Here is a 25,330-nt window from a genome sequence, read left to right as displayed (position 1 = left end):
TAATATTAAGTAGCAACAGCAATCAGTAATACATTATCTTTCGTGGCAGACCACTCTCTAGTATATGTATTAACTCTAACCTATAATAATTTTTCCATAAGATACAAGTATTTGGCAAAGTCTTCATATATATTGTTAACTTAGAGAATAGATAAATAAAACATAAGAAGCTAACTGTTTGTGAAAGAAAATGTAAAAATTCTTGATATTAGTTAACTGAATAAGGTTTACCTAGTGGCACATAGAATGGGTGAATTTAACTCAGATGACCATTATATCTACTACTGTGGGCAGGAATCCCTCAGAAGAAATGGAGTAGCCATCATGGTCAACAAAAGAGTCTGAAATGCAGTACTTGGATGCAATCTCAAAAACAACAGAATGATCTCTGTTCGTTTTCAAGGCAAACCATTCAATATCACAGTAATCCAAGTCTATGCCCCAATGAGTAACACTGAAGAAGCTGAAGTTGAACAGTTCTATGAAGACCTACAAGACCTTTTAGAACTAACACTCAAAAAAGATGTCCTTTTCATTATAGGGGACTGGAATGCAAAAGTAGGAAGTCAAGAAACACCTGGAATAACAGGCAAATTTGGCCTTGGAATATGGAATGAAGCAGGGCAAAGACTAATAGAGTTTTGCCAAGAAAATGCACTGGTCATAACAAACACCCTCTACAACAACACAAGAGAAGACTCTATACATGGACATCACCAGATGGTCAACACCGAAATCAGATTGATTATATTCTTTGCAGCCAAAGATGGAGAAGCTCCATACAGTCAGCAAAAACAAGACCAGGAGCTGACTGTGGCTCATGATCATGAACTCCTTATTGCCAAATTCAGACTTAAATTGAAGAAAGTAGGGAAAACCACTAGACCATTCAGGTATGACCTAAATCAAATCCCTTATGATTATACAGTGGAAGTGAGAAATAGATTTAAGGGCCTAGATCTGATAGACAGAGTGCCTGATGAACTATGGAATAAGGTTCGTGACATTGTACAGGAGACAGGGATCAAGACCATCCCCACGGAAAAGAAATGCAAAAAAGCAAAATGGCTGTCTGGGGAGGCCTTACAAATAGCTGTGAAAAGATGAGAAGTGAAAAGCAAAGGAGAAAAGGAAAGATATAAGCATCTGAATGCAGAATTCCAAAGAATAGCAAGAAGAGATAAGAAAGCCTACAGCTATCAATGCAAAGAAATAGAAGAAAAAAACTGAATGGGAAAGACTAGAGATCTCTTCAAGAAAATTAGAGATACCAAGGGAATATTTCATGCAAAGATGGGCTCAATAAAGGACAGAAATGGTATGGACCTAACAGAAGCAGAAGATATTAAGAAGAGGTGGCAAGAATACACAGAAGAACTGTACAAAAAAGATCTTCACGACCCAGATAATCATGATGGTGTGATCACTCACCTAGAGCCAGACATCCTGGAATGTGAAGTCAAATGGGCCTTAGCATCACTACAAACAAAGCTAGTGGAGGTGATGGAATTCCAGTTGAGTTTTCAAATTTTCAATTTCCAGTTGAGTTATTTCAAATCCTGAAAGATGATGCTGTGAAAGTGCTGCACTCAATATGCCAGCCAATTTGGAAAACTCAGCAGTGGCCACAGGACTGGAAAAGGTCAGTTTTCATTCCAATCCCAAAGAAAGGCAATGCCAAAGAATGCTCAAACTACCGCACAATTGCACTCATCTCATCTCACACGCTAGTATAGTAATGCTCAAAATTCTCCAAGCCAGGCTTCAGCAATATGTGAACCGTGAACTTCCTGATGTTCAAGCTGGTTTTAGAAAAGGCAAGGGAACCAGAAATCAAATTGCCAACATCCGTTGGATCATGGAAAAAGCAAGAAGAGTTCCAGAAAAACATCTATTTCTGCTTTATTGACTATGCCAAGGCCTTTGACTGTGTGGATCACAATCAACTGTGGAAAATTCTGAAAGAGATGGGAATACCAGACCACCTGACCTGCCTCTTGAGAAACCTATATGCAGGTCAGAAAGCAACAGTTAGAACTGGACATGGAACAACAGACTGGTTCCAAGTAGGAAAAGGAGTCCGTCAAGGCTGTATATTGTCACCCTGCTTATTTAACTTATATGCAGAGTACATCATGAGAAATGCTGGACTGGAAGAAACACAAGCTGGAATCAAGAGTGCCAGGAGAACTATCAATAACCTCAGATATGCAGATGACACCACCCTTATGGCAGAAAGTGAAGACGAACTAAAAAGCCTCTTGATGAAAGTGAAAGTGGAGAGTGAAAAAGTTGGCTTAAAGCTCAACATTCAGAAAACGAAGATCATGGCATCTGGTCCCATCACTTCATGGGAAATAGATGGGGAAACAGTGTCAGAATTTATTTTTTTGGGCTCCAAAATCACTGCAGATGGTGACTGCAGCCATGAAATTAAAAGACGCTTACGCCTTGGAAGGAAAGTTATGACCAACCTAGATAGCATATTGAAAAGCAGAGACATTACTTTGCCAACAAAGGTCCATCTAGCAAGGCTATGGTTTTTCCTGTGGTCATGCATGGATGTTAGAGTTGGACTGTGAAGAAGGCTGAGCGCTGAAGAATTGATGCTTTTGAACTGTGGTGTTGGAGAAGACTCTTGAGAGTCCCTTGGACTGCAAGGAGATCCAACCAGTCCATTCTGAAGGAGATCAGCCCTGGCATTTCTTTGGAAGGAATGATGCTAAAGCTGAAACTCCAGTACTTTGGCCACCTCATGCGAAGAGTTGACTCATTGGAAAAGACTCTGATGCTGGGAGGGATTAGGGGCAGGAGGAGAAGGGGACGACAGAGGATGAGATGGCTGGATGGCATCACTGACTTGATGGACGTGAGTCTGGGTGAACTCTGGGAGTTGGTGATGGACAGGGAGGCATGGCGTGCTGCGATTCATGGGGTCGCAAAAAGTCGGATACGACTGAGCGACTGAACTGAACAGAGTGGCACACAGAATCCTGTACAAGTACTATCCTGATAAGGTTAATTTATAGAGTTAGCTTTCAAGATACAAACTTTAAAATTTTATATAAACTGTACTATTACCATACTGTACTATTACCATGCAGGTCTTTAAAATACTGAGGATAATACTTACAATTTTAGGTATGTTCAAATATTTACTTTAATGAGGTATGAAATATTTTATTTCGACTCTGACTTTCAATAAGCATATCTAATACTTTTATAATTGAGATTTTATTTGTCCTTTTTTCTTAAAAAGATGTTTCTAAATTTTCATTGTATTTCTTTAACTTCTAACACATATCTTTTTTTATTAAGGAAATTCTAAGCAGTATTCTAGTTGACTATGAGAGTCAAACTATCTATTCTTTATAACACATTTCAAATGATAGCCATTAAAATGTTCAAAATCTCTCCAGCTTATAAATCACTTCCCCTCCTTTGAATTCTTGTAAAAGTTTACCTGTTATTTTTCTTATGATGTTAATCACTTAACACCTTATATTCTGAGTTTCAATACATTTGACCTTTCCCACTGAACTGAAGTGAAAAGCCGGGACCCCTATCTGATCGTTTCATCCCTTCAGGACTCAGTGGAGTTCTCTGCGTGTAGGAATCTCTAAGTAAACATTTGCTGAACGAATAAAGCTTTTCTGCTAGAAGTGAATGTCTAGAATATAACTGGAAGTAAATAAAGCGGTTTTTCTGTGCTGATTTCTTTTTTCTCCCAGTGAAAGTACTGAGCCTTAATAAAGAAGGTCAAAATTTGACCTTTCCCCACAAAATCACTTTCTTTCTTTGGACAGGTGGAAAATATCCTTGAAGTCTCTTCTCAGAACAAGTAAAACCTGTCAGCATTGGCAGGAGCCAATAACTTCTAAAATAGTCTCATAAAAATTACTCTTCTAAAACTACCTTATTTTTGCTAAATAGCATTTATAGAGCCTTATAAATGTTATATCCAAAAATATCACACGGGAAACACTGAGCTCAGCAACATTTTCAGGAATACAAATAAGTACCCTCCTTTCTCATATAAATATAATTCAGATTTAAAGAAGATAATAGTTATGAGAAGATGTTATATATAATTTAAAATACTATTCATCTCTGACACTATATAACCACTTGAATGTACAAAAATTGATTAATACTTATTTTATTCTACATATTTTATATAAAAGTAATAGCAAGATAGCATATCTAAACATGAATATAAAATTATAAAAATGTTCAGTAACTCCAACATAAAAATAGGCAACATAAGCCACAAACATAAGTAAAGAAAATCTTTTTCCCCCTAACTGAAAATGCCTACTACTAGTTGTCATAACTTCCATGATAGCTTATGAAAAAGTTCCAAAAATGTTTTTAGCATTTCCTACTTGAATATATTTTACAAATGACTATGATTAAACAAGCACAGAAAATACAGATAGCTTAAAAATTTTTTTTCTCTAGGGTACATAGAAACTCCTGAGGTCACCGTCTCATGATATGTGGCCCTGTGTTTTCTTCAATTTGAAATGTATATATACAAATACATACGTACATATACACAAATACACATAAATTTTGGATACAGTACTAAAAATATCCCAACGTTACTAAAGTGCTCAGTGAAGCAATATGAGTTCTCTGAAATAAAGATCAAACAGAGATGGCAGAAATAATTTTCTATGTTAATTCAGGATGGCAAAAATTTTCTATTTCAGAGTTATTGTTGGTTTATTTAAAAATAAACAGAAAGGGAAAACTATACTTGTAATTTGGATTTTCTCAGGATGATTTTTGAATAGAGATTTGATATTCATTGGCTAAATTATTCAGATCACAAATTTTGGTTATGGGGTTTAAATGCTTTTCAAAAAGTTCCTCCTCACTTATATGTATTATTTCAAATGAACACATTAGTTGTGATAAAGGGCACATGACTACCTTTCATTTTCTATAATAGAGGTACTCTTCTTAGTATTTATGATTCAGTTGAACTTCCAACTCAGTATTTATGCTTCTTCTTTCATAAACACAAACATTGTTTTCTAGTAACTATTTCCAGAGGTTTATTCTGATTTCTATGATAGTTCTTAGTATTCATGCATGACTAACATCTATCTCCTGGTATATAAAACATGTTTTACGTACCATTATTGCCTACTAGTTTGGTTTGCTTTTGTAAAAGCGGTCTTTCCTGGTATGCGTGAATGGATACAAGTCTTCAAAAACTCTTCAGAGCATAATCAAAGACTAAACTAAATAAGAGTTTGTGTCTAAAGATGAGAGTCTGTGATTTATCAATAATTTCTGTGGTCACAATTTTTACTTTGCATTTCAAACACCTGAAAAATGCCTGGTGTCATATAAATTTCTGCATGTTACAACTATATCATCTTTTCCTCTGAACCAAAGAGCACAGAATATTTGAAAATGCTGAATGATGTTTGAGTTGCTCTGGTACAAAAGAGAGAATCTGGATTTTTACCACAACAAACTTTTTATATTTATTTACTTATATTTCAGTATACTTACATATTTATCTCTTCCAACAACACAAGAGAATACTCTATACATGGACATCACCAGATGGTCAACACCAAAATCAGATTGATTATATTCTTTGCAGCCAAAGATGGAGAAGCTCTATACAGTCAGCAAAAACAAGACTGGGAGCTGACTGTGGCTCAGATCACGAACTCCTTATTGCCAAATTCAGACTGAAATTGAAGAAAGTAGGAAAAACCACTAGACCATTCAGGTATGACCTAAATCAAATCCCTTTATACAGTGGAATAGATTTAAGAAATAGATTACAGAGAAATAGATTTAAGGGACTAGATCTGATAGACAAGAGTACCTGATGAACTATAGACGGAGGTTCGTGACATTGTACAGGACACAAGGATCAAGACCATCCCCCTGGAAAAGAAATGCAAAAGAGCAAAATGGCTGTCTGAGGGGGCCTTACAAATAGCTGTGAAAAGATGAGAAATGAAAAGCAAAGGAGAAAAGGAAAGATATAAGCATCTGAATGCAGAGTTCCAAAGAATAGCAAGGAGAGATAAGAAAGCCTTCTTCAGCAATCAATGCAAAGAAATAGAAGAAAAAAACAGAACGGGAAGGACTACAGATCTCTTCAAGAAAATTAGAGATACCAAGGGAACATTTCATGCAAAGATGGGCTCAATAAAGGACAGAAATGGTATGGACCTAACAGAAGCAAAAGATATTAAGAAGAGGTGGCAAGAATACACAGAAGAACTGTACAAAAAAGATCTTCACGACCAAGATAATCACGATGGTATGATCACTCACCTAGAGCCAGACATCCTGGAATGTGAAGTCAAGTGGGTCTTAGAAAGCATCACTACAAACAAAGCTAGTGGAGGTGATGGAATTCCAGTTGAGCTCTTTCAAATCCTGAAAGATGATGCTGTGAAAGTGCTGCACTCAATATGCCAGCAAATTTGGAAAACTCAGCAGTGGCCACAGGACTGGAAAAGGTCAGTTTTCATTCCAATCTCAAAGAAAGACAATGCCAAAGAAAGCTCAAACTAAACTAAGATCATGGCATCTGGTCCCATTACTTCATGGGAAATAGATGGGGAAACAGTGGAAACAGTGTCAGACTTTATTTTTTTGGGCTCCAAAATCACTGCAGATGGTGACTGCAGCCATGAAATTAAAAGATGCTTACTCCTTGGAAGGAAAGTTATGACCAACCTAGATACATATTGAAAAGCAGAGACATTAGTTTGCCAACAAAGGTCCGTCTGGTCAAGGCTATGGTTCTTCCTGTGGTCATGTATGGATGTAAGAGTTGGACTGTGAAGAAAGCTAAGCGTTGAAGAATTGATGCTTTTGAACTGCAGTGTTGGAGAAGACTCTTGAGAGTCACTTGGACTGCAAGGAGATTCAACGAGTCCATCCTAAAGGAGATCAGTCCTGGGTGTTCATTGGAAGGACTGATGCTAAAGCTGAAACTCCAATACTTTGGCCACCTCATGTGAAGAGTTGACTCACTGGAAAAGACTCTGACGCTGGGACGGATTGGGAGCAGGAGGAGAAGGGGACAACAGAGGATGAGATGGCTGGATGGCATCACCAACTTGATGGACGTGAGTTTGGGTGAACTCTGGCAGTTGGTGATGGACAGGGAGGGCTGGCGTGTTGTGATTCATGGGGTCGCAAAGAGTCAGACATGACTGAGCGACTGAAGTGAATTGAACTGAACAACACAATTGCACTAATCTCACATGCTAGTAAAGTAATGCTCAAAACTCTCCAAGCCAGGCTTCAGCAATATGTGAACCGTGAACTTCCTGATGTTCAAGCTGGTTTTAGAAAAGGCAGAGGAACCAGAGATCCAATTGCCAACATCCGTTGGATCATGGAAAAAGCAAGAGAGTTCTAGAAAAACATCTATTTCTGCTTTATTGACTATGCCAAGGCCTTTGACTGTGTGGATCACAATCAACTGTGGAAAATTCTGAAAGAGATGGGAATACCAGAGCACCTGACCTGCCTCTTGAGAAACCTATATGTAGGTCAGGAAGCAACAGTTAGAACTGGACATAGAACAAAAGACTGGTTCCAAATAGGAAAAAGAGTACGTCAAGGCTGTATACTGTCACCCTGCTTATTTAACTTCTATACAGTGTACATCATGAGAAACGCTGGGCTGGAAGAAGCACAAGCTGGAATCAAGATTACTGGGAGAAATATCAATGACCTCAGATATGCAGATAACACCACCCTTATGGCAGAAAGTGAAGAGGAACTCAAAAGCCTCTTGATGAAAGTGAAAGTGGAGAGTGAAAAAGTTGGCTTAAAGCTGAACATTCAGAAAACTAAGATCATGGCATTTGGTCCCATCACTTCACGGGAAATAGATGGGGAAACAGTGCAAACTGTCAGACTTTATTTTTGGGGGCTCCAAATTCACTATAGATGGTGACTGCAGCCATGAAATTAAAAGACACTTACTTCTTGGAAGGAAAGTTATGACCAACCTAGATAGCATATTGAAAAGCAGAGACATTACTTTGCCAACAAAGGTCTGTCTAGTCAAGGCCATGGTTTTTCCAGTGGTCATGTATGGATGTGAGAGTTGGACTGTGAGGAAAGCTGAGTGTTGAAGAATTGATGCTTTTGAACTGTGGTGTTGGAGAAGACTCTTAAGAGTGCCCTGGACTGCAAGAAGTTCCAACCAGTCTATCCTAAAGTAGATCAGCCCTGGGATTTCTTTGGAAGGAATGATGCTTAAGCTGAAACTCCAGTACTTTGGCCATCTCATGCGAAGAGTTGACTCACTGGAAAAGACCCTGATGCTGGGAGGGATTGGGGGCAGAAGGAAAGGGGACGACAGAGGATGAGATGGCTGGATGGCACTACTGACTCGATGGACCTGAGTCTGGGTAATCTCCGGGAGTTGGTGATGGACAGGGAGGCCTGGCGTGCTGCGATTCATGGGGTTGCAAAGAGTCGGACACGACTGAGCGACTGAACTGACTGAACTGATCATATTTATCTACAATTACCTCTTGTTGGGTTATTTCAAATTGTTATTTATACACACCTACTGAAAGTATGCCTTAGGATTAAAAGGAGTATTAATATACTTTGGATAAATCTTGTTAAAACACATTTGATGGTTATTCAATATATTAAAAGACAATATATCACATGTCCATGTTTTCCAGTTTGGTTTACAGACTTAACATACTGATAACTGCTATTATATGGCCTTGAGCTAAGGTGAGAAGATCAGAATAGTACTGTATATAGTTGGAGGAAAAATAGCAATAATTAAGAGAGATTATAATTCAAAATTATATTCAGAAATAGTTTTCATCCTGTGAGACAGGAAGTACATACTGCTCCACATTATTTGTTCAGTGTTATGCTACCAATGTTTAGCCCTAATATAGTATATAATAGTATATATATTATAGTTGTATGTGTTTTATTAGTGTAATGACTGAACTTAAATGTGAAACTTAAATAATAAGAAAACCAGAAGGTGTATATATTTTAAGAGAAGAAATGATTAGCTTGAGCAGTATCAGGAAAATGCAATTTTAAAAAGAAAACCTCAAAAAAGCTTTTATGGTCCTATAGCTAATAAAATGGTCAACTGAAATATGAGGAAGTAAAATGCACTTTAGTTTTTCCTATTTTTTAACTATTTATGATATCGCAGAACTACCTATGGAAGATCAAAATCTGTCCATGAACAGTGTTACTTTAAGCTAAGAACAGTCTTTCCAGGAGAAAGCTGATGAAAAGATCCAGCCTTCAAACATGTCTGTTAAAATTACGAAGTTAAACTTATTAAATTTTAGCAAATTTTCAATCCACTAAAAAAAAAAAACAATAAATTCAGGATCCTCCTAGTTTTAATTAAGGAGAATTAAAAGTAATGTTCTTCTGAAACAGTAACACATACATAGGTTACATAAGGCCAATATATGGATAACAAAGGACAAATGCTTTAATATAGCTACAAAATTATATATTACTTTGATCAAATCCAAACCAAATATAACTAGTCTACAATTATTCTAACTGTCCACAGTCACCATTAGACAATAAGTGTTAAAAATCTCTCATAACAAAATCTCTCATAACATTTAAATAGACATTATTCAAGGATTAGAGCACTATTTTACCAGCTGACTCCAGGACTACCAGGAGCAAAGATAAGACTGCAGATAACTAAACTTCTGATCCAACGATGAGAAATAAGATCTATTTCCCCCCAAAAGTGTAAATATTAGAAAGCTAAGAAAACACTTGCATTACTCTCAACAGGTAATACCTGTAGATTTTTATCTAATGCATTTCTTTTAACTTAATTAGAATGCAAAGAATATAGTTATAATTTTAAGAATAAATAGGTAACACAAAAGCTCCATGTAGGTGTATTTTAAATGTTTATCTATAAAAATTTTGCACATTATATTTTTTGTAGCACTACAACTATTAATAAAATAAAAAGCAAATTACCGGAAGTTGGAGATTTGCAGCGATCTTCTGGGACTACTGCCCCTTCACTAATATCGCAAAGACCTGCTGAAAAACAAAAGCCAGACCAAGTCATACCACACACAAGTTTATGTAACTGCAGTTGTACCTGCTATTTACAGTACATATCTAATGACAGTCCATTTTTAAAAACTCAGCAGGTTATCAGACTACGCTGGCATTGATATTATGTTTAATAGCTTTGAGACAGGAATATAGGAGCATTCTGATATTAAAACTAATACAGAAGTCATCAGTTAAATAAGTAACAATTTTCAATCTGCTGTTCTTCAAGGACATTAGACATAACACAGGATTTTGTTCAAAGTCAGTGATTTGAGGGCATATGATACACTGCTTATTAAATTTCTCTTGAGGGAAAATATTTGGTTACTTTTTTGGTGATTTTTTTTACATTATAGGGACTCTCAACTCATATCTCAAAGTTGTTTCTGCTAAGTATATTTCAAATACACTCCCTTAAATATTACTGACAAATAATTAAGAAAATATTTTGTACCATCAAATTTGCAACATTTAAAATACAATCATACCTTGTTTTATTGCATTTTGATGAAATTGCTTTTTTTGAAAAACAAATTGAAGGTTATGGGTACCCTGCATGGAGATGGCCTACAGAGACCTTTTTTTCAACAGTATTTGTCACTTCATGTTTGTATGTCGTATCTTCGTTAATTCTCATAATAATAACAAAAGAGTTTGAAATATTACATTTTCTATGATGATCTGTGATCACAATCTTTAATGTTACTATTTTTAATTGTTTTGGGGCACCACACACCACACTCACATAAGATAGCAAACTTAGCTAAGAAACATCTGTGTTCTGACTGCTCCATTGACCTGCCCTTCCCATCTTTCTCTTTCTCTCTCTCCCCTCAGTTTTCCCTATTCCTTGAGACACAAAACTAAAAGTACATCAGTTAATAACCCTACAATGGCCTCTAAGGTTCAGGTGAAAGGAAGAGTCAGTCAGTCACTCTCCGTTCTCTTTAAATCCAAAACCAGAAATAATTAAGCTTGGTGAGGAAGGCATGTCAAAAACTCAGAAAGGCTACAATCTAGACCTCTTAAGGCAAACAGTTATCCAAGTTGTGACAGCAAAGGAAAAGTTCTTGAAGGAAGTTCAAAGTGCTACTCCAATGAACACATGAATGATCAAGTGAAATGGCCTTACTCTTTGACAGACAGAAAGCTTCAGTGGTCTGGATAGAAGATTCCATCAGTCACAACATCCCTTTAACCCAAAACCCAATCCAGAGCAAGGCCCTTAACTCTCTTTAATTTTATGAAGACTGAGAGAGGCATGGAAGCTGCACAAAACTCTGAAGCTGGAAGAGGCTGGTTCATAAGGATTAGGAACAGAAGCCATCTCCACAACATAAAAGTACAAAGTGAAGCAGCAAGTTATCCAGGAAGTCTAGTAAGATAATTAATGGAGGTGGCTAGACCAGTCAACAGATTTCCAGTGTAGATGAAACAGCCTTCTATTGGAAGATGCCATCTAGGACACTCATAGCCAGGGAGCTTGGGATAGCTGGACAAAAGCTGCATGTCTAGGCCTCAGAAGTTATCAGGTATGAAATCAATGTATGTGCACGTTATTAACAGTATCTACCTTTCTATTCCTCTGGTAAAAGACATAACGTCACAATCTTTACAGTCCCTAAGAGAGCTCTTACAGTAACATTTAGAGAATGCTAAGTACTAAATTCGGAGAAGGCAATGGCATCCCACTCCAGTACTCCTGCCTGGAAAATCCCATGGACAGAGGAGCCTGGTAGGCTGCAACCCATGGGGTCGCTGAGGGTCGGACACGAATGAGCGACTTCACTTTCACTTTCACTAAGCACTGAACTGGGCTTCCCAGGTGGCGCTAGTGGTAAGGAACCTGCCTGACAACGCAGGAGACATAAGGGACACAAGTTCGATCCCTAGCTCGGGAAGCTCCCCTGGAGGAGGGGATGGGAACCCACTCCAGTACTCTTGCCTGGAGAATTCCACGGACAGAGGAGCCTGGTGGGCTACAGTCCATAGGGTCACAAAGAATCAGACATGACTGAAGCAACTGAGCACACACGAGTACTGAATTGAGTTTATAAGGAGTGTCTTCTATTTTGAACTGTGTATTACTGTCTTCATTGAATAGGGAGCTTTTGAATGACAGTTTTTTTTTCCTTTTTAACTTTCATCAAACTAATGATTCTAGAAAAAAAGCAAAACTAGTTCTTTATAATTCTAAGATGATAGATTAATTATAGGTATGCATGTATTAATCTCTGACATAATATCTATATATATAAATAAACTTTTTCTTGATAAAGCCTTAAGATAACAGGTTTTTAAACAGTAGAGATATATGGAAATAATTCAAGTGTCCATTGATGAAAAAGTGTCTAGATGAAAAAGAGTTATAAATATACAATGGAATATTATTCAGCCATAAAAATGATGAAATTTTGCCATTTGTGACAACTCGGATGGACCTTGAGGACATTATGCTAAGTGAAGTGAGTGAGGCAGAGAAAGACAAATACCATGTGATCTCATATTCCTCAACTAAGTAAATCAATAGTGATAATATATTCCAGGATTACAATGAGCCTGGTACTGAATAAAAATAATCAATTTTGAAATTTTAAGTCTTTGGTATTTTGTCAACTGTTTGAGCAAACTCTGGGAGACAGTGGAAGACAGAAGAGCCTCGTGTGTGCATGGGGTCACAAAGAGTTGGACACAACTTAGCGACTGAACGACAACTAAACTCTATAAAAATGTAGTGAGAGACGTTAATTTTCCTTCTTAAAATAGCCTAGGAGGAATCATTTAGGAAGCTAAATTAAATGTGATAGGAATAATTTAGTTATTAAATTCTGGAATAAGCTAAAAATCCCTTGCTTGCTTTCCATCTGACTCAGGGTAAAAGCTAGTCAAGTCCAAGAAGACTGGTTGATGTGTATGATCCTATGGTACATGACTGTGGTATTTATTACGTGACTATGGGTATCCCATTACCTCTCTGACTTTATTTCCTCTCCTACCTACTTCACCATCTCCCTGACTCTTTCATCCACACTGACCCTTCACTGTAACCTTGAACTCACTAGTTACACTGCTTCTGAGCCACTATACTTGCTATTCTCTACCTGAAATGTTCTCTCTACAGACATCCTCAAGGAGAACAGCTGTCTCCTTTAAATCTTTGTTCAAGATGCTCTATTTAGAATGTAACACCCTTGTCACTATTTCAAATCCCCCTCATTTGGCTATTTTTTCCTTTGGCACCTCTATGTAACTTACTATATACCACTTACCTTTTCAAACTCTGTCTTTTCCAGTATAATGTGAGCTACATGAGGGTAGAGAATTTGGTCTGTTTTAACACTGTGCTGGCTGAAAAGTTGGTTTGGGCTTTTCCATAAGATGGTATGTGTGTGTGTCAGGGGGTGTTTGACTCTTTGAGACATGAATGGACTGTACCCCGCCAGGCTTCTCTGTCCATGTAATTTTCCAGGCAAAGACATTGGAGTAGGTTGCCATTTCCTACTCCAAGGGATCTTCCCGACCCAGGAATGGAACCCATGTCTTTTTGCCTCCTGCACTGGCAGGTGGATTCTTTACCACTGTACTACCTGGTAAGATGGTATAGAAAAACCCAATTGAACTTTCTGGTCAACAACCCAACAGAATTACGATAATCAGCAGATACATATATGTAGCCAGAATACTTCACCACCTCTACTTGTACCCTGTGAGTTTCATAATTTTTATTATGAAAATACTGTAGATATTTTAGTCAATAGTTCAACTGTATTTTAAGACAGCTACAAAACACTTCAATGACAATGTTTTATCTCACAAAATAATTTCATGAGTGCCATCATATTCTTTATGAAAACCTACTAGCACCAAGTAGCAGCAAAAAAAAGTTTCTCCATTCATACTGATCTATTATGAAAGACAGAAGAACAATTTCATGGTATTTGGGCTTCACTTCAAGAATATATGCTAAAATATACACTTTAGCAAAAAATTCTTTTTTGCATCAATGCAATCAAAGAATTTTAGTAACAATTATTCTATATTTGATTTAATTTAAAATATAAATAATATATATTAGAGGCAAGACACAAATATTCTTAAAATGTTAAAGTATGTTTTAAAATAATTTTCTCTTAATTTTTAACTTTTTCTTTCTCCTTAATATTGTTCAAGTGAGCATAACAACAATAACATCTTAAACTGATAAAAACTTAAGTAGTTTTCCTGCTTACACCTTTATACCTAAATGTGTAACTCTTCAATACAAACTGAAGCAAATAATAATATGAATAATATAATAATGCTTATTAAAGAATAAAATAGGATGCAATGGAATGCAAGAAAAAAAATTAAAATCACATGGCAGAATTGGTCTCTAACCTTGGATGAATTTAGGTATTTAATTTCTAGTAATTTTATGTAAGCTATGATGAGGTACTAACAAGAAAAGAAATTAATTTTGTGAGTAATAAAACTTTTACCACTCCTTCTCTATCAAGACAATGTTTAACTTTCTGACACTATATATTAATTTCTTTGCTTTATAAAGAAACTGGATTGGAACACAAATATTTCAGTAGCTGTTTTCATTTATATATTATGAGATGAATTTAAGTAATGAGTATATTATTTTAGATATAGAATGCTTTGATAGGCTCTTTTAAAAATAAATGAGAAAAAAATAGTTTTACAGACAAAATACACTGTCATGACTTTACTGACGTGGAATGAATAACTTACTTAAAAAAGAAGAACGGAGTTTTTTCACAGATTCAGAATATAAGCTAGAAACGCCGCACATGCAAGAAGTCGCAATCAGCATGCCTCAGTGAAGCAACGAAAAGCAAAAGAAAAAAAAGGAGACAGATACTAGAATGGTATGGTTGGGACAACAATTTCTGCTGAAGATAACACATGACAAAATGATCACATAGACAAAAACAGAAAAAAATATTCAACTATTGCCAAAGTGACAGTAAGGTCTATAACCCATCACCTTTTTCTTTTCTTCTGTTGCGAATTATGAGAGGTATTTAGTATCAGCAAAAAATGTCCTGAAAGCAACTGAGAAATGAATGTCAGAAAGAATTTTAATTCAGAGAGCCTGAGTTAGGAGATGCAGATAAGGGCTTCCCAGTGGCATTCTGCAAACAGGTTAGGTTACATCTGCCACAGATGGAGTTCTCTTGAATCCCTGGTCCCCTTGGGCAGGTCCTGGGGAGTCTGGAGCTCAGAGGCCAGTTACCACCACTGGAGGCCCCATTAACATCTGTCTACATGCCAGAGATCCAGTGTCATTTTCTGTGTCTGCCATGAGGTTTGGAAAAAAAAAAGGTGAGTAATACTGGTATAAACAGCTAAAAATATATATGTGTTCCATGAGGCATTGTATTGAAACATTTAAAATAAGATTAATTATCTAGCAAACACAAAAGAATGCTATAGAGAGAATTCTTAATGGATCTGGGCTTGCACTTAATCCAAGCTGTCCAAGAATGCTGTATCTCACAGAGTTGAAACTGACTTTTGCATCTACTTTTTCATGTGGGAAATTATTTCTTTGATACTCAAAACAATAAACTGCTGGTCTCACACTATTAAACAGTAAAAGGGACAGAACTATGAAATTAACTTTTGTTCTGTAATGATAAATTTTCCTGTCATAGTAATTTAGCCAAAGAAGTCTGAAACTGTGGTCCCTTCCCAATGTTAAATAAAACTCTAGAATATTAAAAACAAATGCATAAACTAATAAAAATACAAAACTAAAAAGGAGGTTGATACCTTTTACTATTTTTTTTTGACAGTTTATACAAAACAGATACAATCAGATAAGCTATTTACCTAATGGAAATACTTATATTCACAGAAGTAACTTGGCATTTATGGAAATCCTAAAGCTCAGGATTTCTTTCTTTTTACCTCCTGAAGGTTGTCGAGATTTACGAGGAGATCGGGGTTCTCTCCGATAAGGATCATTGGAGCCATACAATTCAATAGTGCCCAGGTTGAGGAGTACTGCTTTCTGGAGGTAGTCAACCATCGCAATGCCATTACAATTGCCAAAAACTACCCTAGGAATAGGAAAAGAACAAACATTTTAGCACAATTACATAGTTGGAAGAAAATGTAGTCTATAGGGCTAAAAAAGCATGATGGGTCTTTAAGAAAACTCCTTTTGAAACAAAACACTATTACAGACATGCAAATATAGGTTACATATGCCTTCTGATGGAGCTCTGCAGATCTTCTGTATCAATGTGTACAAATCAACAAAAAAATCTGATGTAGGAGGTGAAATTTAACCAAAGACATAAATCTCCACACTAAGCAATAGAACATCTATTTTTCTGACTATTTTGAATTCCTCAGGGGAAAACATTCGTTCCTAAGGGGGAATAGGGCACTATACATTTGGAAAAGTTTTGGTAATCCCTACAGTCAAGAGTTGGAGAAGGCAATGGCACCCCACTCCAGTACTCTTGCCTGGAAAATCCCATGGACGGGGGAGCCTGGTAGGCTGCAGTCCATGGGGTTGCTAGGAGTCGGACACGACTGAACGACTTCACTTTCACTTTTCACTTTCATGCATTGGAGAAGGAAATGGCAACCCACTCCAGTGTTCTTGCCTGGAGAATCCCAGGGACAGGGGAGCCTGGTGGGCTGCCGTCTATGGGGTCGCACAGGGTTGGACACGACTGAAGCGACTTAGCAGCAGCAGCAGCACAGTCAAGGGTAAAACATAGAAAGCATAAATCTCGGAGGCCTCCCTTTGGGGTATTCCAAATACTTTCTCAATCATGAGTCAGGAAGTACAAACAAACTATGAATAAAAACGACTATGAATGAAGGAACTTTATTCATTTAAGATCCCGTAAGCCAGGTGTTGAGAACTAACATACATAGAGGGGCTATATAGGTAAGTAGAACATGCCAACTAAGTACTGTGGTGACCTGAAGAGTGAACAACTCATCTAAACAGGGGACGCTTCACCTCAGCTCCTGCTAACTATGGCCGACCAGGAATGGAGACATGGGCTAGATAACCAAACTTTTCAATTAAAGCTCTAAATATGGATTTTCACATTAAAAAGTCTTGGCAACTAGTTCAAATTTTAAAAATACACAAAAAAGCCTAAACAAAATATAGTTGTGAACCCAATCAGGACTGTGAGCAACTGATCTGCAACCTCCTTTGAAACATTCTACTGCTTCTTATTTCCGGTTTGTTTCTCTTATGGCTGTGGACAGCAAAATATTAAAAAAAAAAAACAAAAGAAACGTCTGTACTTTCACATTGTGGGAGAGCAAATAAAAGACATTAGAGAAGACTATTTCAGACTGTAGCCAGTCTTAGTTATGTGTACAAATGCAAGAGATGGTGTAGGTGGTAGTAGCTGTTAGAAGGAAGAAGGAAGAGGAATGAGTTCCTAGGGCTAGAATCAAGGAAGGAGACAGTGACCTACACAAGATAAACAGCTCTGGACCAAACAGTTGGCATGTGGTTCCTCTTTTATCACAATGTTGACTTAATGGGTCTTTGTTGCTACATGGTCTTTTATCTAGTTGAGGCGAGCGGGATTACTGTCTAGTCACAGTGCGTGGGCTTCTCATTGCAATGGCTTCCCTTGTTGCAGATCATAGGCTCTAGGGCATGCAGGCTTCGGTAGTTGAGGTCCGTGGCTCAGTGGTTGAAGCTCCTGGGTTCTACAGCACAGGCTCAGTAGTTGTGGTGTACGGGCATAAGTTACTCTGGGGAGGTGGGATCTTCCCGGACTAGGGACTGAACCTGTGTCTCCTGCATTGGTAGGTGGATTCTATACCACTGAGCCACCAGGAAGCCTGACAGTGTTGATTTTTAAAACAAAAGTAAATACTTTATGATTCTATCCTATTATATTAAAAAGTATGTACTACGAACACTATACACTTGAAGGCATGAACTGATAAATAAAAACACACCTGAAGTGCAGATGAATACTTTACTAAGCTATTACTATGTCTTTATAGTTTTTACAAGTTAACTATGGGAGGACAAAGAATAAATTATGCAGCTGTGGTTCAACATTTACAGAATCAATTTAGAACATAGTCTTTTCGGTTGATGTTAGACCTTTATTATACCAAATATTAACAAGGAAATTATTTCTCAGAGTACATCAAGGTGAGGACAGATTCATTGATCCATGAGATATTTAACTTTAGATAAGGAAGTAGTAATAAGCACATCCAGAGTAAATTATTCAGAACAGAATTATGTTCCAAATCAACACTGAATTTGATCTGACATTGAAGCTTATACAACATTTTAAGTGATATAATAAGGATCACCCATTCTCTTTTTAAAAATATAAAAATGCATGGAATACAATGAAGAGACACAGAAATACATAAATTATACTTACAATCCATAGGAAGAATTAACTGCCAGACTGGTTATTTGTTGTGGTGGTTCTCCACCCACCCACACCAACTGTATAACTAATTCTGTCTGATAACCTGGAGACTGTTTAAGTGGAGAACTTTTAACTCTGTAAGAAAGGAAAACGTGTTGTCTTTTAACACATCTTCAATTATCTTATTAGCCTATATAATTATAAAGTCATCCATCAATAACTATACAAAAATAACTTTATATTTGAATGAATATGATATAAAATGCAAAAATCAGAATCCTGTCCTCTAGAATCATTTAATCTAGTTGGAGATAAAACACACAGATAAGCAAGAAATCACAGGTAAGTTCCACATATAAATTGGGGACGGAGGGGAGAAGTGAAAGGGGAGAAGGAGGAAGTGGGTAGAGAGGAATGAAAGAAGACCAGGGAAGGATGGAGAGAAGAACAAAGAGAAGCTGCATTCTAGGTCTTAAGAGGAAAAAAAATCAAGTTACAGAAAAAACCCAAGATAGAAGAGTAGACTTAAAACTTGAAAAAGGTACAGTGTAGGTAGATGAAAACTGGCCTAAAACATAAGGAATTAAGGAAAATGTATAAAATATGTGAGCAATTTTTGTTTGCATAACCACTTTTACTACTAAAAAATCTATTTTGACTTTGAGTTGGTAGTATTTTTGATAGCACAGAAGTCAAGTGAAGTGAAAGCCTCTCAGTTGTGTCCGTCTCTTTGAGACCCCACGGACTATACAGTCCATGGAATTCTCCAGGCCAGAATACTGGAGTGGGTAGCCTTTCCCTTCTCCAGGAGATCCTCCCAACCCAGGGATTGAACCCAGGTCTCCCGCATTGCAGGCAAATTCTTTACCAGCTGAGCCACAAGGGAAGCCCAAGAATACTGGGGTGGGTAGCCTTTCCCTTCTCCAGCAGATCTTCCCGACCCAGGAATCAAACTGGGGTCTCCTACATTGCAGGAGGATTCTTTATCAACTGAGCTATCAGGGAAGCCCCTTGACAGCAGAGACTCTTCCCCCCAAAACTGCTGCTGCTGCTAAGTCACTTCAGTCGTGTCCGACTCTGTGTGACCCCATAGACGGCAGCCCACCAGGCTCCCCCGTCCCTGGGATTCTCCAGGCAAGAATACGAGTGGGTTGCCATTTCCTTCTCCAACGCATGCAAGTGAAAAGTGAAAGTGAAGCCACCCAGTCGTGTTCGACTCTTTGCGACCCCATGGACTGCAGCCTACCAGGCTCCTCCGTCCATGGGATTGGCCAGGCAAGAGTACTGGAGTGGGGCGCCATCGCCTTCTCTGCCAAAACTGCTGGATACTGTCAAAAAATTGCTTTTGCAAAAAAGTATGCTAACAAGATAAAGAAGTAGGAAAGCCATAGACAAAGATTAACAAGTGTATATGTTTGGTCACAGTAGAAGGTATGTGTAGTAAGAATTAAAAAAAAAAAAAGTCACTATAGCGAGATAGGCCAGGGCCAGACTGGAGGGTCTGTGAGGTCTGGCTGCAAAGGTCTGATGTTGGTAGAAAGAACTCAGGGCTCTGAAGTGCTACAGTGTGACACTTGGTTCTGCCACTTAACGTCTTCCTGTTTGAAAGTGGGAATATTTTACTTAATCACAGTATAAGGATACTGTGAGTGCCTATGAGAGAATTTTTTCAATGGCCAAATTATGCAAAAGGCATACATTTTCATTATTAAAGAATTAAAAGACAGTGAAGGGTTTAGGAGAAATATTTTGGGAAGATTAACTGTAGAACTTCGCAAGATGAAGTAGCAGACGACGACTCATGAGGAACTTCCTGTGATTCGTGTGATGTAAAATAATAAGAGAGATTTGAAATGCATGAACTAAGTCTCAAAAAGGTTCATAAACTCCATTAAGGTTACTTTTAATACTCCAGCAGATGAGGTACTCAGTATTTATGGAATGAATAAATGAGCTGCAGGCTGATTAGAGGTGGAGGAGGGGAGAAAAAGAAGACAGTGATTCTAAGTTTTGAAAAAGAAAAAAGGTGTCAGGATGAAGAGCTAGTCTTAGAAGATGTGGTAACTTTGAGGGGATAGTAGGGGTCTTCAAGTGAACTATTCAGCAAAACAGTTATACTCACTTATGTTGAGTGAGTTCCCACAAAACTTATGTTGGTTAAACTTGTTATAAGCATGTTAGAGGGAGCGAAGGAGGGGTTTATCTATAAATGTGAGACTTTCTAAGGAATAAAGTTACTAAGCTAATACCTTTATTACTTGTAAACTTCAAGTGAATTTGGAAGATAAAATTTGTATAAAATATGAGCTATCTGTGTGACTACTTTTACTATTAAAAAAATCTACTTTTACTTTAAGGTGGGGACATTTTTGATTGCACAGACTCTCCAGTAATTGTTCTTGTAAAACATACACAAAGCCTGGTTATTCTAATGATTCTTGAGGCATCTGCCTTGAAGTAAATGTACAAAGAAGGACAGCTGGAAGTCTTTTCTATATTTAACCTCCTGCCACTAAACTCAGAGAACCCTTTGGATCAAGAATACCACACCAGACCTCTTGCTGTCATATTTGCTAGACTCAGTTCAGGTAAGAAAAGGGTCATGATATTGTCCAAGTTTCTGAAATGTGAATCACCAAGAGTATTCTTAAAATGAACTGAGTTGCAGTCACAACTGCCTGTGCAAAGTCTGCAAGTTAATATACTCAGAACTACACACTGGCTGAAGCAGAAGTTCTAATTTTCCTCTGGGAAACACCCACTGATCGGCTACAGCCATCCACCCCAAAAGACAAAAATAAATACTGAGTAGCATTTCATGTCCACGAGAGACAGCCTCTGTTGATACAAGCATAGCCTGCAGAGTCTGAGGGTGCTATTTTCTCCCTGTACCAATTAAATAAGCTTCAAGGAAGTATCCACTCTCCCTCTGGCATATTTATGTGCACCTTAGATTCTCAGGGCTGCCCTCGTGGTTCAGTTGGTAAAAAGTCTGCCTGCAATGCTGGAGACCTGGGTTCAATCCCTGGGTTGGGAATATACCCTGGAGAAGGGAACAGCTTCCCACTCCAGAGTTCTGACCTGGAGATATCCACGGACTTATATAGTCCATGGGGTCGCAAAGAGTTGCACAGGACTGAGTGACTTTCACACTTATATACTCACACTCAGATTTTCAAGAGCAGGAACAGGCATTCAGGGATAATTTCAGATAGGCATATATGGGCACATTTTAGATGTAAGTGATGAAGACACACAGAAGTCACGGAATTCTTATTTTACTTAGTATGAAACAAAAACATTCTTAGGCAAAAATAACTTTAAACAGTCAAACATGCTGAAAAAGCCTCAACTGGTAAAAAATTAGAAATCAAATCAAGAAATGATGACATGTGTCAGATTTTAAAAATACAAAATGAGGGCTGGGTGGGCATTATATTTAATGTTTATAATGGTTATATGCAAGTTATCATTTTAATGTTTTTAATATATTAATTTACTTTTTAATTTTATTTTTTAACTTTACAATATTGTATTGGTTTTGCCATATATCAACATGAATCCGCCACAGGTATACATTTGTTTACTTTTTAAAGACAAAGGGTAGAACTTATTTTTATGAAAAGCTCCGTAATTTGTACAAATCTATTTTAAATTTAAAAATAATGTTTAGAGGCCTGGCAGTTACAAAACAATTTGTCTGATGTGACTAATACTTTGAAAAAAGCACAATTAAAATACTTAAAAACAAAATCAAACAGTTACTTTTAAAAAGTTTCTTCAAAAGACAATTATGTACAGGGAGGGATGGAGTGGGAGGCTGGGGTTATATAGAATGAATAAACAACAAGGTCCTACTATATAGCACAGGGAACGATGTTCAATATCCTATGATAAAGAATACTGGAAAAGAATATTTAAAAAAGAATACATATATATAGGTATAACTGAATCATTTTGCTGTACAGCAGAAATATAACACTCTAAATCAACTATACTTCAATGGGGGAAAAAAAACAAAGTACAAAAATAATTTGTACAAAAAACAAACAAAATCTAAGTATTAGTTATTTTCACATCAATTTAGTTATCTCTCTGACTTTTAAAATTGGTTTTTGAGATTGTGGACTAAAACGATGTGCAGTTAACATGAACCGCATTTACCTGAAAACTATTAAAATGGTAAAAAAAACAATGTGTGTGTGTGTGTGTGTGTGTGTGTATATATATATATATATAATTCAAATTGCCTGTGATTTAAAAGTCACTAGTGAATATGTGGATTTTAGACAAAAATCTCAAATTTGTTACCAAAACAAACCTCAAAGACAAACTACTTTACATGCTTATAAACATTAAACAAAAAACAGAAATATACATGAAAATCGGAAGAAGTGACATTAATGTAAATTTTACAAATTTAAGTTTAAAGTACTACAGAGTAAGTAACAAAAGGGAAAGATGTAGAATTCTTTTATTGCCAAGTCTCATTCTATCTAAGCATGCCAGACTGTAGCAGAAAGGAAGTATATACATGGGATAGAAAGGAAAGGCGGGGGGTAGGGAGGGCGGGGAGGGAGTGAGGGGAAGGGGGAGAGAAAGAGGGAAGAAACCTAGGACCTTTCTACGAAAGTAGCTGCTTAACCTCAATGCTTATATTCTGAGGTCAGATCAGGTTTCATCCTTGGCACTACTGACATCCTGAGCTGGCTGAATCTGTTGTGCAGCACTGTCCTGTGCCCTGCAGGATGTTGTGCATCAACCCTGGTCTGGGCTTCCCTGGTAGCTCAGCTGGTCAAGAATCCACCTGCAATGCAGGAGACCCCGGTTCGATTCTTGGGTTGGGAAGATCCCCTGGAGAAGGGAAAGGCTACCCACTCCAGTATCCTGGCCTGGAGAATTCCATGGACTGTACAGGCCATGGGGTTGTAAAGAGTCAGACACTGAACGACTTTCACTTTTCACATTAGATGCCAGTAGCAGTCCTTCCTGTTGTGACAAATTTTGTCTCCAGACATTGCCAAGCATTCTGAGGAGCAAAATCATCCCTGTTTGAGAACCACTGGCATAGAACACAATCTCAAATTTATGTAAGCATATAAAGAAGATTAAAAAAGCTGTACTTTTCTATAGATCTATATCATGAGTGATCGTGATATAAAAAAATCTGCTTTATCTCTGGTTGAATGCATTTTTGATTATGCAGACACTCTCCTCAGCAACTATTGAACCATTCAATAATGGTTCTAGTAGACCTAAAGTCAAAACAGTATAAAGCCTGGTTCTTTTTTTTTTTTTTTAATTTTATTTTATTTTTAAACTTTACAAATTGTATTAGTTTTGCCAAATATCAAAATGAATCCACCACAGGTATACATGTGTTCCCCATCCTGAACCCTCCTCCCTCCTCATATCATCCCTCTGGGTCGTCCCAGTGCACTAGCCCCAAGCATGCAGTATCGTGCATCAAACCTGGACTGGCAACTCGTTTCATACATGATATAACAAATGAAACTGTCTTTCTGACTACCCTCCCTATCTTGAACCTACTACAGTCTGCCTTTCGCCCCCAACTTTTGTATTCAACCTCTGATATTTTCCACACACTTTCAGTCATGATGACCCTAATTGACTTCTCTTTATACCCTAGTTGACTTCTCTGTAAATATAATACTTTTAATCATCGGAGAAGGCAATGGCACCCCACTTCAGTCTTCATGAAATCATTCAGTGATTTTAACTCTCTCTTTGTTTTCTTTCTATGCCATTTTTAAGGCTCATATGCTTTACAAGTGACCAATCTAGACAGCATATTAAAAAGCAGAGACATTACTTTGCCAACAAAGATCCGTCTAGTCAAAGCTATGGTTTTTCCAGTAGTCATGTATGGATGTGAGAGTTGGACTATAAAGAAAGCTGAACACTGAAGAATTGATGTTTTTGAACTGTGGTGTTGGAGAATACGCTTGAGAGTCCCTTGTACTGCAAGGAGATCCAACCAGTCAATCCTAAAGGAAATCAGTCCTGAATATTCACTGAAGGACTGATGCAGAAGCTGAAGCTTTAATACTTTGCCACCTGATGTGAAGAACTGACTCACTGGAAAAGACCCTGATGCTGGGAAAGATTGAAGGCAAGAGGAGAAGGGGATGACTCAGGATGAGATGGTTGGATGGCATCACCAACTCAATGGACACGACTTTGAGTAAGCTCCAGGAGTTGGTGATGGACAGGAAAGCTTGGCATGCTACAGTCCATGTGGTTGCAAAGGGTTGGACATGACTGAGCGAGTGAACTGAACTGATGCTTTAAAAATTTTAACCATTCAATAATATAAAAGTAAAAATAAATTTTGTCCAATTTACTCCTATAGAAAAGCAAAATGCATTAAATTTGGATTTCTACAATAAATGCATTTACATAACAATGCTGTGATATTAAAGAAGATTCAGAAAAAGAAAATGATTACCAAACAACTATATCTCTAAAGGCTGAAAAAACAGAATTTTCAGAGTGCCAGGAAGCAGTCAATGTGTATGTTTGATCCACATATAAACCCAGACTAAAAAATGATGATGGACTGAGAAGAATGAGCTAGATACAAAGGAAAAATCCACGCTGGTCCATCAGTAGGGTTTAGAGATCAAATCCTATTACTTTAAGGATAAAATCATGGAATGCAATCATATTCCTCTTGGTGCCACAAAAAAATGAGTTGGATTAACCACAGTGAAATGCAGAAAGAGAAGTGGTTATGTCATTTTACTCTGTCACGGGAAAACATTACTTAAGTTTACTAATGCTTATAATTTATCTAAATTAAAAGGTAAGTTCCAAACCATCTGTAT

At 37.3% G+C, this 25,330-nt stretch overlaps 1 protein-coding gene across 11 annotated transcripts in view; it reads right to left on the bottom strand.

The window, feature by feature from the left end:
- Nucleotides 1-25,330, bottom strand: part of STXBP5 (syntaxin binding protein 5) — a 159,507-nt gene that overhangs the window by 37,789 nt on the left and 96,388 nt on the right. For 8 of the 11 annotated variants that reach the window (XR_015132471.1, XR_015132473.1, XR_015132470.1 and 5 more), the window contains exons 17-19: nucleotides 18,492-18,617; nucleotides 16,009-16,160; nucleotides 10,006-10,071 (exon numbers count right to left, since the gene is read on the bottom strand). Coding sequence is in view for 6 of the 11 variants with exons in the window: in XM_086316630.1 (XP_086172756.1) it covers nucleotides 10,006-10,071; nucleotides 16,009-16,160; nucleotides 18,492-18,617 (344 nt within the window). In the remaining 5 variants the exon portion in view is untranslated. The remainder of the gene's footprint in view (nucleotides 1-10,005; nucleotides 10,072-16,008; nucleotides 16,161-18,491; nucleotides 18,618-25,330) is intronic. The other 3 variants (XR_015132474.1, XM_086316631.1, XM_086316634.1) reach the window with 1 other exon arrangement.

This window comes from Bos grunniens, chromosome 9, assembly GCF_055505025.1.
Source record: "Bos grunniens cultivar Pamir isolate PY7600 chromosome 9, Bosgru_T2T1.0, whole genome shotgun sequence".
Classification (NCBI taxonomy): Eukaryota; Metazoa; Chordata; class Mammalia; order Artiodactyla; family Bovidae; genus Bos; species Bos grunniens.
The sequence above is the reverse complement of the archived record's forward strand: the minus strand, read 5'-3'. Positions and strand labels throughout refer to the sequence as shown.